Below are 15465 nucleotides of genomic sequence, written 5' to 3' on the forward strand. Positions count from 1 at the left end.
AACACACGGATGGCCGAACACAAATTAAAGTAATATATTGGATTCAAAAATAAAACTCCAACAAAGTTTAAGTTATAAGACTTTTATTAATTGAACGAGCGCTCACCGTCTGCGAGAACAGACTAAAACTAATTAATAATCCAAGAAGTTTTATAAATAATAAATATAAAAAGTGCAAATAATAAAAGAATATATTAAACAGAAGAGTTGGTGAAACTTTAATTGAATTCCGTTGGCGTTTGCACGGAACACATCGCCGGCTGCCGGTGCGCGAGCGCCTGTTTACACACGATTGCAAAGTTCATATCAAAATATATTTAACGGACCGCAGCACAACAATACCGACTACAAAACACCTTAATAAATTATACAAAAATAACATCACACGTGTTTTTAAAAATAAATCGACAGACACGTCGCACAAAGTAATTCTTTTGCGCGACAGCAAGCCGAGGCACAGACTTCACAAGTCAAATTATCAGAAACAAATCCGTACACGACACCGTCATAGCTTCCTCTAAATGAAAAATTTGCGTGGAAGTTATCCTATATTTCTTACATCGGCTCCTGACAGTTCAAACATGCATAACAATTAAAAAAACAACATTTATATTTATCAGAATTACCCGGTAGGTTTCTTAGTATCTCTGTAATAAAATAGACAATTGACAATAACCGGTCGAAATTGAACGGCGTCAGTGGCCTCTCGCTTCTCTCTACAGAATGACGTCGTAGTGTCAAGCTGCCCCACTAGAGGTTGGCACAACCAGCGTCGGGCGCCGCGCGCTTGATGCAACTTATTACAGGTTAGGCGCACGAGCGATTGCACCGGAGCAGCGTCGGCCAAACGCTTCGGCCGAGCCTGCGGAAGTCGCGGCGGGCTCAGCTGACTTTCCTAATGAGTTCATCGCACAGAGCGGTCAGCTCCTCGTTCGTCTTCGACTTCTGCGCCAACGTCTCCTTGAGCGAGGAAATGTCCACGTCCTTCCTCTTCACCATGGCGTTCAGTTTTAACATCTCGGCGTCGTGTGCAGCGCTTAAGAGTTCAAGCTCTTGGTTCGCACGATTCAGCGTGGAGGTCGCGTGCTGTTTCAGCAGCTCGTAGTTGTTTTGCATTTTCAGAAAGTTCTCCTCGGTCTGTTTGAGCGAAGCTACGTACGCGTCCTCCTTCGCTTTATAGCTCAGAATAATCTGCTTACTTTTTTCATATTTGCTATGCAGGTCGTTGAACGCCAGCTCCATGCTGGCCAAGTGGGCGGCTTGTTCGTTTCTCTCGTTTTTTAACTTCAACCGTTCCTGCGCATGGCTCTTCTTATCTTGCTCTATTTCAGCTATCAAACTTGCCATCGTTCTCTCGTATTCTTCCAGCACTGCCGCCATGCTCTTGTTGATTTTGTTTTTTTCGCACAAACTGTCATTTAATTCATTGATCCTCCGCAACTTTTGTTCGCCCTGAGACTCCAGATTTTTGACATGTGATTCCAATGCACATAACCTGTCCTTCAACTCTTTGCTCTCTAACCTGAGATTGTGCACTTGAATTTCTTTTTCAGCGAGCAACTCCCGCAGCTGAGTCAACGCCTGATCGGTGTCGTTGGTATCGATGCGCGCGCGCACGAACGTGGTTTCGTGGTTCAGCGGAGAATTACTGCCACTTAACGAGAGCAGTCTGTCGATGACGGCGATGGCAGGTGAAGTAAATGTTAAAGAGCGCCTATTCGTTCTTGGTGGAGTATAAGATGTGTTCCTCGGAGATACTACTGAATTAATAGCGGGATTGACCACCATCATTGGTTTCGTGACTATTACGTTCGGATCTTCAAAGCTGGTTTCCATCGGATTGGGTATGTCTACATCAATCTCTGTATGCGAAGGGCTAATTGCACCTCTTTCATAACACTTACCTCCGGTTGAAGGGGTTTGTGAAATCGTTTCAAGCGTACTTTGCCTTGTTTGAATTTTGTTTAAAATAGCAGAAACACCATCCGAAGAAACACGTTTCGCGAAGAGTGGATCGAACTTTAGGAATAGACTCTCCTTGCCACTGTCTTCGACGACGTTGTATTTGTTCTGATTCAAAAGGAATTCGTATGTTTCAGCATCGATAAACATTTCTTCATTGTCGGCGTTATTGCGTATACCTTGAGCTGAGACATCAGACAATTGGATTTTGTTACCCCGAACACAATTTTTTTCAGCGCTGCTGGACTGTTCACTTTCGAAAAAAGGTCCTTCTACTGTGTCCTCATCTTCGGTATTACCTTCGCAAGCCACAGCATCATCTTTTGGACTCAGCGATGAAAAGCTTGTAGTTGTATTGTCGTTTTTATCGGCAGATTGTTCGCGACGCACTTTTTCAATTTGCAAATTATTTAGAGGAAGATTATTAGCAGGAAATTCAAACTCGCAGCCTAACTTTTCTTCTATCTCATTAGGCGGTGTCTCGCAAATTTTTGACTTGGGTATAAATATACCAGACATTTCAGGTAGATTGAACACATTTCTTGTTTCACTATTTTCAATGGCGATGATCGCGTCTAGTTCACTCCTGCGCTCATTACAGGTTAATTTTTTTTCTTCTTCCGTCGCGTTTACTGCATGTATGTTATTCAACTTTGTGTTGTCTTCTGTTTCTGCACTTTTTAAATCTTTATCGTTCTCCATCTCTAAAGTTCTCTCGGTCTGATAGGCAGACACTTGAATGGTTTTATGCAGAGCATCCTTCTCGCGATCTAGAGCGGTAGTTTTTAAAGATAAATCTAAATCACCATTTGCAGAAATATCTGTGTTTTTGTTATCGCTAATAGTCTTTTGTTGTGTATTACTGGCACCGCTGAATATTGGATTTATGTTATCCTTGACATTACGTTCTTCATTATCAAGCTGCGATTTTCGTTTACGTAATGCAAATTCAGGAATAAGAGGTTTTATCATCACGTCATCTTGCTCGACAGAGGCGGACATTGATGAATTAGGTGGTGGTGGAGACATTCTTATCTTACTTTTTGTGGCAAATGGATCGTCCATTTCGTCGAAGTTTAAATTACATTCTTTGGAAAAAGCATCTGGCGATGGTGTTGGAGATAATTTTACAGCCATTGCTGTGCCTACTGGTTCAATATTAATTTGTAGGTTTTTCGCTTTTTCATTTTGAATAATATTGTTGTAAATTAAAGGATGGTCTGAAACAACTTCCTGTGTTTCAGAACTGTATAACATTTTGCTATCATGTGCAGAATCTATGCCTGCATTAATTACATGAAGATGGTTTTGTTTTAAGGAACTGTTTAATGATGTACTTATTTGTGTTTCATCTCCCCTTTTTTCTTTATCATCTTGTAATTGTATCTTATTAGCAGTGTGTGTAGTAGAATTCAATGCAGGATGTAAATTATCATGTAAAAATCTTTCACTATCATCTTCGCAATGTTCTTTTTGATGAGAGTCCAAGAGGTAATCAGGTTGATTTTTAACATCTTCATCAGATGTGACATTGAAAACAACTTCATCGTGAATGCTTGATTTTAAATTAAACTTATATTCTGTCTCAGCTCTGGAAATATCTTTGCACTCATCAGAACTTTTATTTAATATGGGAAGATCTTTAATTTCATCATGATCATGTAAATCTGTTTGCTGGATATTATCACTTTGCAACATTTTTGTCTCATCAAGACATAAATCATAATCAGGTACAACCAGATCTATTCCTTTTTGCTCTTCAATTACCTGTACATTTTCATAACATTTTTTTTGCTCTGTGCTATCATCGGGGATTTCAAATGTAATAGGTGCTTGAAGACTTATTTTGTCATAACTTTTTAAAATAATGTTAGATGTATTTGCAAACTCAAAATCAATTTGTTCCTCAAGTACTGCTGTCCTTAAAGCTTCCTTGTTGAAAAATTCAGATTTGTTGCTACTTGAGGTAATGTTTTCTCCAGTGTTTACTGTTTTGCACTGCTTATCTAACATGTTATTACAATCTTTATCACATACTTCTTTAGGACTTTGTTCAGACTCATTCTCAATGTGTTCACAAAGTATTTTGCATGGTTCATTTACATTTAAATCTATAGGTTTTATGCAATGTTTGTCTAATATTTCAGAATTTATTTCTATATTATTTTTGTTTTCTACAATTATACCATCACTTTTCTCAATGATTTGATTCCTTACATGTTTGCCAGTTCCATTTTCATTTAGCTCATCTTCATGATTAGAAATCTTAATCTCATTGTTATAAATAAAATCTGAAGATGTTTGCTTTATGGTTTGATTTAAATTGATGCTATTAAATTCTTTGTTTCCTCCTTCCTCTTCCTGTATACTTTCATCTATACATTTTTCAGGAAGATCATTATGACCAACCAGTTGTTTTTTTTCTATACCAGACATTGTATGATTCATATCAATGGAAGTCCCTTTTGAATATGGATCAGCATCCACTGCTTTTTCAGAATTTATTATGTATTCAACTTGATCTTCATCAGGCAGTGCAACTTCACTTGGATTTATTATTTCAACATTTTGTTTAGATGAATTATAATGTATTCCAGAAATATCTTCAGACACAATGCAACTAATATTAGCTGTGAATTCAGAATCATTTTTTAATATTATATTCAATTTATTTTCACTATTTTGATCATGTTGTATTTCATTATTTGTATTTACTACATTGTAATTTTGCAGCAAAGGTAAGTCATTTATAGTTTGTACCTCGGTAATACATTCTTTTTCCCTTTCTTTACATAGGGTTGCATTAATTATACTGCAATTTTCATCCCTATTGTTTAACTGGCTGTTTACTAGTTTTTGGTCTGTACTAGTTTCGTTGGATATATCAGTCACTTCTGGCCTTGCCTGTAACATATTCGAAGTTTGGTTTATATCTGCTGATAACAGGGGTGAGTCTATTGTCACTTCATTGGCATTCACTGGCTGCAAAGAGTCACAAGGAATATTAACTAGTAAAAGCTTTTGCTGCTGTAAGCTTGTACCAATGAGGTTTTCACTCTCTCCTTTTGCAGACTTATTGTACCAAAGTTCGTCATTCACTGTGGTCTCACAATCAACAAACTCCCCATCCGACTCCATGGCAACTGACTCAAGTGAGTCAGACAAGGGTACAACTTGTGTTATGACTTTATTTTGAAAGATTGAGTCATTACTTGAAATATCCTTGAACTCTCTGGATGAGTTTAATTGACCTCTTTTTTCTTCTTTGGATGGTAAGAAATGGGGTGGGAATAACTTATGTATTGGAATCTTTTCATCTTTAAATAGTATTGTTGTTTCATCCTTCCATTGCAATTCCCTTTCAAGGTCTTCATTGAAAACAACACATCCCTTCAGAGGACTACTCCTCCGGGATCCACTACCTTCTCTGTGTTTAGAAGTGATAGGTGTTGATGCCACAATTGGTACAGTTATGCAATCTGGAGTATCATTAGAAGATTGTTCATTGAAGGATATGTCCATTTGTGAAACTTGTTTATTCTCTGGTGGTGGTAAAGGGCTTTGAGAGGAACGAAACATATTTAAAACACTCTTGAGACCCCTTATTATGGGTGATCCTCCATCATGCTTAGGTATCTCTTTTGTGGGTGTAACTGCTTCTGGTGTGTGTGTCACAGATGAAGCACCAGACAGTGAGTTGTCCTCAACGTTGTCAACTAGTTCACTTACTGTAACAGTCACATTGTTATCTTCTGGCTTAGAATTCAGCAAGCACAAAACTGAAGAACTTTTGTTCTCACCTACTTGTCCCCTTGAGATGGTCTGAAGAGGAAGTGATTTTAACAATCTAATTGGATCAGACTTGGTGCCTGTAGAGTTTAGAGACCGGGTCAGATCATTATTTTCATGTATCATATTGTTTACTTGAACTTCATTGTCACAAAAATTAGAAGTGAGACTTTTGGACATTGGCGAGGAAGTCGGGGTCAATGAATACCTAAGCTTCATGTTCATTTCGGACGCATCCAACTCTTCATACCCCTTCTCCGCACATGGTGTCCAAGGCAGTACATTGCTATGGCGTAAACTATTTTCTTTATTGTCAAACTCGTCGTCAACAGCATCAATGTTCATTGGCTCAACTTGCGCCATTGTGCATAGGCCCCGTACTAATTATTTCACTTATTTGGAATATTCACATTTATGTCCACCAACGCAAAGTCCATTAGTCTTACTACTCCACTCTGATCCTTCCTTTAGCTCATTATAATGTACGTAAAACACAAATAAATTGAAAAGTTATATCAAAAAGTTTTTGTGCATACGATTTCAAACACAACAAAACAAATGCTATGCTAGTCACATGAAAACAAAAAATGTCAGAACGCGCAATTCACTCCAAAGTCTATTTTTAACCTTTTTGTGGAACAAGCGATGCGTCTCTGGCTTAGCCCGCGGGAATCTCGCCAAGAAGCTGCGCCTGGCAAACGTAATGTGACGGCTAATGTTCCGAGACCGTTTAAAATCCGGTAATATTTAATATTTCGAATGACATATTATGAGTTGCCATAGAATATTCTTAATACACATAACATATAATGACTATTATTTAATAAAATATAATTTTCATTATTACCGATTACCGGCATTTTAACGGCAGTACATAACTGATAATTCAAAACATAATGCTGAGGCATAACATTTTAAAAAAATATATTAATTCTTTGTATCGACTATTTATTTTTATCTAGTTACAATATATGAAATGAAATATTTTTATTTGCGTAAACATAGTTAAAAGGTTGTTACTATTTTATAAACATAAGTATCATATGTTTAGCCAGTATCGATATGCAAAAGTAGAATTGTTTTAAAATAGGTATTATACCTGTTTTAAAACAATTCTACTTATATCTACTAACTATAAAAAAATAATAATTGAGAGACAAGTCGACAAATTATAATTGAATGCATATATGCAGCGAAGGACGTCCACCCACAACGTACGACCTCGTTCAAGATTTATGGCGTTTTTCTGTATGCAATTATTTTGATGTACAGGCAACCCTGACAGGACTATCAGATTGGGTTTGAGACTTGTCAACGTACGATGTTAATTACTGTGTAATCATAATTAATATATTAAGTACTAGTTTCATTCCGGCGCCAATCCTACAAGATTAATTGGGACGTGTTTAATATAAAAATGTGAAATGAGAACCTAATTATTTTAATTAAACGAAAATATTTTATCATGAAAATTAAATGGATATTTAATAATAAATGATATATTAAAATGTTAAAGCTATTTACAGAAATGCGAACCATACCAAATCCCTGACAAACGATGCCATTGTGTGGGGAAATCCCCGAATTGCGCGGAATCTCAAGTCGATTGGGGATTAGCACTATGTGGGGAAAACAAGGGGAATTTAATACTTATATTTAATCAAGAAGACCGGTAAATGGTTCTTTAGCCGTTATTTTGTTGGTACGAAAGTTGTAATTTTATTCGATTATTAGTTAACATACTACTGAATATTATTCAATATAAGACACCCCCACTTTGTGTATAGTAAGTAGGTGCCACAGTACGGGGGAAACCCAATTGTCTAGAAACTAGTACCATTACTACTCTGTGTAATTAAATCAGAATCACACTTGTGTCGTTTAACATCCTATGTTTTATATTGTGAAGAGTACTTACGATATTTAAGTACAATTATGGATAAATAGTTTTTAAAAGGCCGAGATAAAAAGGAATCTGATGATCTTAAGGTAAGTAAAAAATACAATTTGAATAATAAGCGCCTTGTCAACAGAATCGCCACTTTTGCCGATTAAAACCAGAAGTCGAAAAACTATTAGGCACTGTCTTAAAAGTACCTAGCAATGAATTACATTAAATCTTTGAATGATATTTTAAACGCTGAGTTCAGAAACGCCAAATATTTACTAGATTTAAAGGACATCTACATTGGAATAAAAGCTTTACAAAGTATGGCAGAATTAATAGATGATGAAAATGTGCAGTACATTTGTTTAGCTATCGCTGATTTTTATAAAACGTGTCAAGATTTTTACATGCGAGTTAACATGTGATATTGCTAGGAGGTTCGATTTCAGAGACTCCCTGTTCAGAACAATATCAATCGTAGATCTATCAGAAGCCCAAAAATTTACTATTAAATCTTTGCTGCCTGTATTTCACCAATTTCCTATACTGGAAACATTCGTAACAGCTCACGCTATGCTAGATTTCACTGAACACGGGCTTGATGCAGACAATGATGCTGAATGCTACCGCGGAAAAGTATTCTCCTTCAAAAGGCACGCAGGACAAGAATTAATTCCAAATTTGAAAATAGTGGTCCAGTTTTTACTCGTGCTACCATTCGCTAAAGCACCAGTCGAGAGGAAGTTCAGTGACATAAAAAATATTAAAACAGCAAACAGAAATACATTACACATAGAGACGATAGTTTCATTAATGACTAATAGAGACGCAATAAAATACGGGGAGGTGTAGTCAAATTTATACCTTATAAAAATATGCTAAATTGTAAGGTATGGCAAAAGCCTTAATAAATACAAAGAAAAACTGCATGATGTTTTCTGTCTGTGGGGAATTAAATTTTTTTCACCCTGTTTTCGGGGAATTTATGTTTGATTTTCGGGGAATTATTTGGATAGGTATTGGCAACCCTGTACCTGACTCTGACGTAAATGACACAAGTGTTTACCGGTGTGATAACAGTCGGCGAATAATCCCTATTTTGTTTAAAGTTTATACGTTTCCAGAAACTATTTTCAAAACTGCCTGTAAAGGTAAACTAATAAAGAATATTATAATGTCTGTAGTTTAAAAGGCAAATGAGGTTGTTTTTTTATATATAATAACAGTTTGTAGGTTATGATCTGAAAAACCTGAAATATTTCATTGCTCGGTCCTTGTTCAATCCTCGTTTATTAGGCAAGGGTCAGTTGATGCTTCACACCTAAAATTAACATCGCTGACTTTTTTACGTTGATAATATTTGAACAAGTATTTACAACCTGTTAATTCGGTTGTTATGCAATGTTTTTGGCTGTTTTCAGTGGCCGCTACATCTGTAATACGCGATATAATGTTGCACTTTGTAATTTACTTTCCCTTATTACTTATTGCGGTGATTGAATTGGTTCATCGTAGAAAGACGCAGCACCTGTGCGGCCTGGGTACAGAGCGCGCTCGGGTCGTAGATTTAAATACTACAATCCGTATTACGTGTGATTTTAATTCCTCCCTCATTACTTTTTAAGGGGGTTTGATCACTCCGTAGGGGTGTGATGTACCATTCATGTAATACTTTGTTTTAAATAATTCTTGCTTGTTGGATTAAAAATTCGAATGATGATTAAGTTATGCTGCCATTGTCAATGCATTTGGACTGACTTTTGAATAGCAAATACATGCACGGGTGATAGTTCACAACCGCCCGTTAAACATATATAGCTGTGTCTTATCATCATTAGTGAATGATGTTTCAAACATTTGTTTTCACAAATAGTATAGAATCTGTAGAATATCTTCTATAGGCAGCACATGATTACATCATTATTATAAAACCTTATTATCATCATTGCAGCAATATACCATCTGCTGCTACACATTCTCTTCTCCCATAGATTTTCTGTATAACTGGTTGGAAGTGATCTGCATTCAGTGTCTTTCGATGAACATAACAGTTATTTCCGCTGGTTCAAATCCCTATCAGAACATAAATGCCATTGCCATTATTTGTTCTTGACTCTGTTTTATTATTAACTCATTTTTATGTTTTGTTAGTATTATATGAATATGTGAAATATATTAATTTTAGGTTGAGTAAATACATCAATGTCCCTATTGACAGCTATGAAGTATTCCATCATGCCAACTACATGTTGAAATTACTCATATACATATTACTTTACTTTTAGGATGAAAAATGTATAATGGAAATTGAGAATGCAGTGTCAGTGAAAGTTTTGTTTTTTGCACAATCCAAGGAGTTGGCAGGCACAAGGGAGGCCACCATTAGAGTGCCTTGTAAAATAAGTTATAGACAGCTGCTGCAGATAATCATAGAAAAATATAACCTCCAACCCATAAGAAATAATATACTGTTAGCTAAAAATGAGGAAATGTGTGAGGATACCATAGATTTGGAAATAGAAGAACAAGATAGGATTGCTGTGATTCCACCATTGAGTGGGGGCTAAGTCTAGAAGAAGTTCAAGCAGCAGCAAATTATGGATCATTTAAAGCTCACAGTAGACAAATTGTCAGTGGAAGCCATCAGCAACTTGGTAGCAGATGATAGTTGTGGAGCAATCTCTGTTTTTGTTGGTACAACCAGAGATAACTTTGAGGGGAAAAAGGTCAGTGAGAGCACAGTTTTTGTATGAAGCCTCTAGTGATAAGATATCTTATCTTGTCTCAACTTGGCACATAACATAGCAATAAATTTTATATTACACAACAATGAGGAAATAGTTAAATAAAATTACCACATATTCTTCAAATTGAGTTAACAGCAAAACAATTTGTTTTGTATCACACTAATGCTGAACACATTAAGTAAAAAAATTGTTCTTGCTTAGTACCATGTTGGTTATTATGTTCAAAGCAAAACTTACAGCCCTGTTTTGGTTGTTACATTATGCCATGCTCCTGTTTAATTTGCCAAGCCTTGGTAAGCATGCTTTCATGTGGAAACTAATGATCTCTAGCTTGAGCTTCTGGCCCATAACTATAATTCTGATCTTGTTAAGTTACTGCTACTCAACTAAATCTTTAATTACACCATTCATTCACCGTTCATTTATTTATATATGAGGCGGGAGAGTGTTATGTGATGTTTATGAGTAACAGCAAGTCACATGTGTCAGGTGGTACGGCTGGAGTATGAAGCATATGAGCCAATGGCGCTTAAGGCGATGAAGAGCATCTGTGACGAGATCAGGTCCAAATGGCCTGAGGTGCATGGGCTGGCGATATACCACAGGTAACCTCCTGGCAAGTCATCACTGCAGACTATTTACCAAATATAAACACACTATTCAATATACAGTTTATATTTGGTAAATGCCTAAAGTGTGAGGTGATATAACTTTGATAATTAATCATAAAGCAAGCAGTCCATGTGGAAGCTGTTCCAAGATGTGCAGGGAAAGTAATTCTGTATAGAGTGAGACTGTCCCTTCTTAGTTTTTGTAGGTAATACCCAGAAGTGTTAAGGACCACATGTATTTCTTTTTTATTTGTTTGTATGGAAGACTGACTGCTGTATGAAATTACATATGTACAAGATAATTGTGTAGTTAAACTAGAAGCCAATTCAGCACTTGTGGCATTGTAAAAGGTTGCAAATAGCAAGCGAAGTCAATTTACTACTGGCAAGAAGTAATTGCTGAGTTACTAAAACTAATAGCGATTGAAGTGTACTAGAGCAAAGAGCGCAGCTCGCGTTGAGCAAGCAGTGTCATCGCGTGCGAGTGCGCGATGGGGCGCAATGGGGCGCGCCGGGCGGCGGAGCGTGCAGTAGTTTCACTTACGTACGCTATTTATCATAACACATATTGACATAGATCCGCGGCACATGCAGCGGCTGATCAAATATAGTTGTAAAGTCTTGAGAAAGTAAATGAATAGCTCTGGTGATCACTCTGAAATACGTTGTTGATAGAGCTTATTAGCTTAGCTTAATTCCGGGATCCCGGATGACTTGTCCGTTATTAAAAATCGGTATTTATGTAAAAATATCGGTATTTTGGTATTACATTAGTTGATAAAAATTTAATATGTGTACAATATAAATCTAATTTAAAATAAAATTAATTAAGACATTTTTTTGAAGATATATAAACAATTTGATTGCATTATAATGTATAATATCAGGCACATTTATTATATATGGGGCACCGACAAGAAGCGGCGGTGACGGCAACATAAAGCGATTGTTTATGTACAAATACATAAAGTATGTAACACTAGGATTATTGAATAGTTGTGATAGTAGGTATCCCGATATTTCAAATGTCATATACCGGTATTCAGATTTTAGTTCGGTATTGTAAGACCTAATTGTTGACGGCACAGAGTTTGTAGCGACGGATAGCAATTACACAAATAAGTAATAACAGTGATTAATTTTAATTAAACGGTTTTATTTAGTTCGACCCGTACGGAATTTGTTTATTTGGGTCAAAATTAGAAATTAAAATTTAAGCACCTTCCCGTTGTCAGATTGATCTGAAATTTGGTACACACATTTAATTTAGATGACAATACAATATAATAAAATCAATAACATTATAAATCTAAGATGGCCGCCGATACAAAATGGCGGATTACATATTTTTCCTTAACCCCCTCAATATGGGTATCAAATGAAAGGGCTACACTAGTGAAACACGATGATTATGTCAAAATTTAAAATTCAAGATGAAAGCCGTTCCAATATGGCGGACTAGGTACATATATTTCCACAACCACAACAATATGGGTATCAAAAAACCGTTTAACTTAAAAGTTTTTTAAGTGTATTTATATGTGGTAATCTGAATATTTGAAACGAAATTAAGAAAGAACTTATTATACTGCAATACGTTATTTATTATTTGGGAAACCATTGATTTGTGAATAGAATGTATATTCATCAATTGTCAACAGATAAGCTATATAGATATACACAGTGTGCCATCAGAACCTTTTACACCTATTATTAGTAACTCTCACAGTATACGTGACGCGGGGTTTTACGGACGCTTACCTTAAAAATGAAGATCCGAGGTAGCAGACCACTAGGGGACCGTGATCTTGACGTAGTGCCCGTTGACGCTCATGGAGTGGGGCGGCAGCGGCGCCAGTGTATTCCTGAACTAAAATATATTCAAAATGCGTTGTAGTACGTTAGTAGCGGTGGTGGGAGACTGGTAGCACAACTAACAGTCGTGCGGTTCACTTCACAAGTATGCCATTTGAAATAGGATGGGACACTTCTCTCTACTCCTGAGGTGTTCCCTATATCACACTTGTATAATTGAAGTTTTTAGAAGAGAACCTTGAGAGTGGACAGAGATGGTCTCTATCCTAAATAATTCCTGAATACAGCATGGTGCTGCGTACGGACCGCCGTTACGGAATGCTTCTGTTTTTGTTAAAGTTTATTGGATTTGTATACACCTGCAGGAATAACATCGGCGCACACGGTATAGTTCGTCAACAAAATGATGGTTTTAGGCGGCGGTCGAGACCTGCGGGTTGGCCATGCGGAAGATATAATGTGAAGGTTGATGTGACAGCTACAAGTTGGTGCGTGTGCGCAGGCTGGGCGCGGTGGCGTGCGGCGAGGCGTCGCTGGTGGTGGCGGTGAGCAGCGCACATCGCGGCGCCGCGCTGGCCGCCACGGCGCACTGCGTGGAGCGCCTCAAGGCCAGCGCGCCCGTCTGGAAACGGGAGCACTACGCCGGCGACCTGGAGCCGCGCTGGAAGGAGAACCCCGAATGTGCGTGGGCCGCCGCACGCCCGGCCCCGTCGCCGCCGCGCGACTGAAACCTCATTGTCATTTGTCCTCGACTCGATTGTCGTGCAGTACGCGGGGCCCGCTTGTGAACAGAACTCGCGGCCGCATTCAAACAAGCCCCCGGCCTTTATTGAATGCAAATTACAAACGGCCCCGGCGCGCAGTCCCCGTGCCCCGCACACACGAACACAAACCTGCCGCGCCCCCGACGCGAGCTGCACGACCAATGGAGACGAGCCTTGAGTCGGCGACACACGAGCGCCGTCTCAGCCGCGCCGACATTTTGCCTGGATTGTTATTTCTCTTCCTCTTTTGTCACGTGTACTGCTGAGAAATAACAATCATTTTTTAGTTCCTTTTTATCTTGTTAGTTTGGTTTTCATTTTTTGTATGAATTTTTACAATTTTTGCGTATTTTACGAATTAAGAGATGTAATGTTTAAGATAGTGTTAGTGCGTCAACAAGGTTGTAGAGGGCCGGAGGAGCGAAGCACCCTCGAGCCAGGTGCAATTTTATATTATTATTATTACCTGTTGTTGTGTTCTGTGGTGTTAATGGGCGTTGGTATAACCAGCAGTTGTTGTTTTTCATTTTTTTAAAACTTATTATCTAAACATCGGATATTGAAGTACAGTTTACTTAATAAATATACACATTTGTTGATTTACGTTGTTTTAATTACAAAATTACAATGGCGTCCCTCAAACACCATCTGTGCTGAGACCATGAATGTCCTTACAGGTCCATTCCAATCATTACCACAGAGATCACCATCGCCGCCAGAGACAGCGCAAACACTAGAGAGCTCTGCAGACAGGAATTTGGTGCAAATCAACGTGTCCAACGAGGAGCTGCAGCAGCGCATTTTGAACTTCATGGAGAGAAAGAGGGAGCAGGTCAACGTGAGCAACGTCATCGATTTCATGGGCGCGCCAGGCGCCGGCGACGCCGACACGTGCGCGCGCGTGCGCACTCAGCTCGTCAAGAGGAACGACTCCAAAGGACATCTGAAGAGTAAGTCCCAGCCACACGGGAACTGGGACGTCCTGTCCGAGAGCAACACGCTGCCCGTCGCATTAGTGAACGATCTCCGGACCCAGTGTCGGAACTCGAGTTGCGCGGGCGCGGTGTTGAGATAGCGCCTGCAGGAATTGTGCTGCCCAAAAGCGGTGAATCTTTAAATCATAACATCGCAGCATTATAGTGCAAAATATTTCTGGCAGAGTTACGAATGTAGTATTATGTCGTGGTCTGTAAAGTGGCTTTGTCTACAAATATTAATGTTGTTTGTACTTTTTAAACATGCAGTACGCAAAGTGCACAACGAGTGGGGCCCGCAGACGGTTCGAGGTGCTGCCGGTGCTGCTGGTGCGTGGTGCGCCGGGCCTGAGGGCGGGGTCGGAGCGCTGCCGGAGGGCGTGGCCGAGCGGCTGCAAGAGGCGGAGCGGTTCTTAAACCTGGCGCCGGTGGGACGCGACGTGTACCGACGCCTCAAGCAGGTCGAGGATCGCATCGCTCAGCTGCAGGCCGTATCGCCGGAGTACGCGCACTTCTGGGTAAGGCACGGCTTTATGTTTCATAGGACTACGCCGCTCCCCGCTGTGCAGCGTGATGGCAGCATACGCTCGCATCGCTCATGTCGCCTTTACTTTGCAGAAATTGAACCGCGAGCCGGCGGAGGTGAAGCAGGAGAGCGTGGAGTACTTGTTCTCCGCCGAGGACATCGCCACCAAGATCGAGTTGCTGGAGAAGCAGGCCGCCGCGCAGTGAGCCGCGCCCACGCCGCCGCTTCTTTATTGTTAAATACTGCAATAAATTATTTTTCATACATGTCTATTACTTTACTCTTTGACTAACCTTTGACTAGGTGAGATTTATGCGTCCCCCTAGCGGCTATCGACAATGTGTCTGCTCATTAAATAAGACTATTTGTTGTAAACGTGCAAATTGTCA

General features: G+C 38.9%; 3 protein-coding genes across 3 annotated transcripts; 2 read left to right on the forward strand and 1 right to left on the reverse strand.

Moving 5' to 3' along the window:
• Nucleotides 1–65: 65 nt before the first annotated feature.
• Nucleotides 66–6450, reverse strand: LOC137919958 (putative leucine-rich repeat-containing protein DDB_G0290503). The gene has a single exon (XM_068763182.1). It carries the CDS (start codon nucleotides 6112–6114, stop codon nucleotides 883–885), a length of 5232 nt encoding a protein of 1743 aa, XP_068619283.1. The 5' UTR covers nucleotides 6115–6450; the 3' UTR covers nucleotides 66–882.
• A 2246-nt stretch (nucleotides 6451–8696) lies between these two features.
• Mocs2A (Molybdenum cofactor synthesis 2A) lies at nucleotides 8697–10206 on the forward strand. The gene is made up of 2 exons (XM_068763108.1): nucleotides 8697–8790; nucleotides 9925–10206. Exon 2 carries the CDS (start codon nucleotides 9940–9942, stop codon nucleotides 10204–10206), a length of 267 nt encoding a protein of 88 aa, XP_068619209.1. The 5' UTR covers nucleotides 8697–8790; nucleotides 9925–9939.
• Nucleotides 10207–10236: 30 nt separating this feature from the next.
• On the forward strand, nucleotides 10237–15342 carry Mocs2B (Molybdenum cofactor synthesis 2B). The gene is made up of 6 exons (XM_068763107.1): nucleotides 10237–10365; nucleotides 10876–10991; nucleotides 13315–13493; nucleotides 14254–14526; nucleotides 14821–15068; nucleotides 15169–15342. The coding sequence occupies exons 1-6, from the start codon at nucleotides 10237–10239 to the stop codon at nucleotides 15280–15282; spliced, it is 1059 nt and encodes a 352-aa protein (XP_068619208.1). The 3' UTR covers nucleotides 15283–15342.
• Nucleotides 15343–15465: the final 123 nt, after the last annotated feature.

Source organism: Battus philenor, unplaced genomic scaffold, assembly GCF_028537555.1.
Source record: "Battus philenor isolate CCGP_79_NKW_IND1 unplaced genomic scaffold, ilBatPhil1.0.hap1 SCAF_17, whole genome shotgun sequence".
NCBI classification, from domain to species: Eukaryota; Metazoa; Arthropoda; class Insecta; order Lepidoptera; family Papilionidae; genus Battus; species Battus philenor.

Coding starts and splice junctions, on each gene's coding strand:
- LOC137919958 (XM_068763182.1), bottom strand. CDS start 6,114: ATGGCGCAAGTTGAGCCAATGAACATTGATGCTGTTGACGACGAGTTT.
- Mocs2A (XM_068763108.1), top strand. CDS start 9,940: ATGGAAATTGAGAATGCAGTGTCAGTGAAAGTTTTGTTTTTTGCACAA.
- Mocs2B (XM_068763107.1), top strand. CDS start 10,237: ATGGATCATTTAAAGCTCACAGTAGACAAATTGTCAGTGGAAGCCATC. Junction 10,992..13,314: donor GGGCTGGCGATATACCACAG/GTAACCTCCTGG, acceptor GCGTGTGCGCAG/GCTGGGCGCGGTGGCGTGCG. Junction 14,527..14,820: donor CTCCAAAGGACATCTGAAGA/GTAAGTCCCAGC, acceptor TTAAACATGCAG/TACGCAAAGTGCACAACGAG.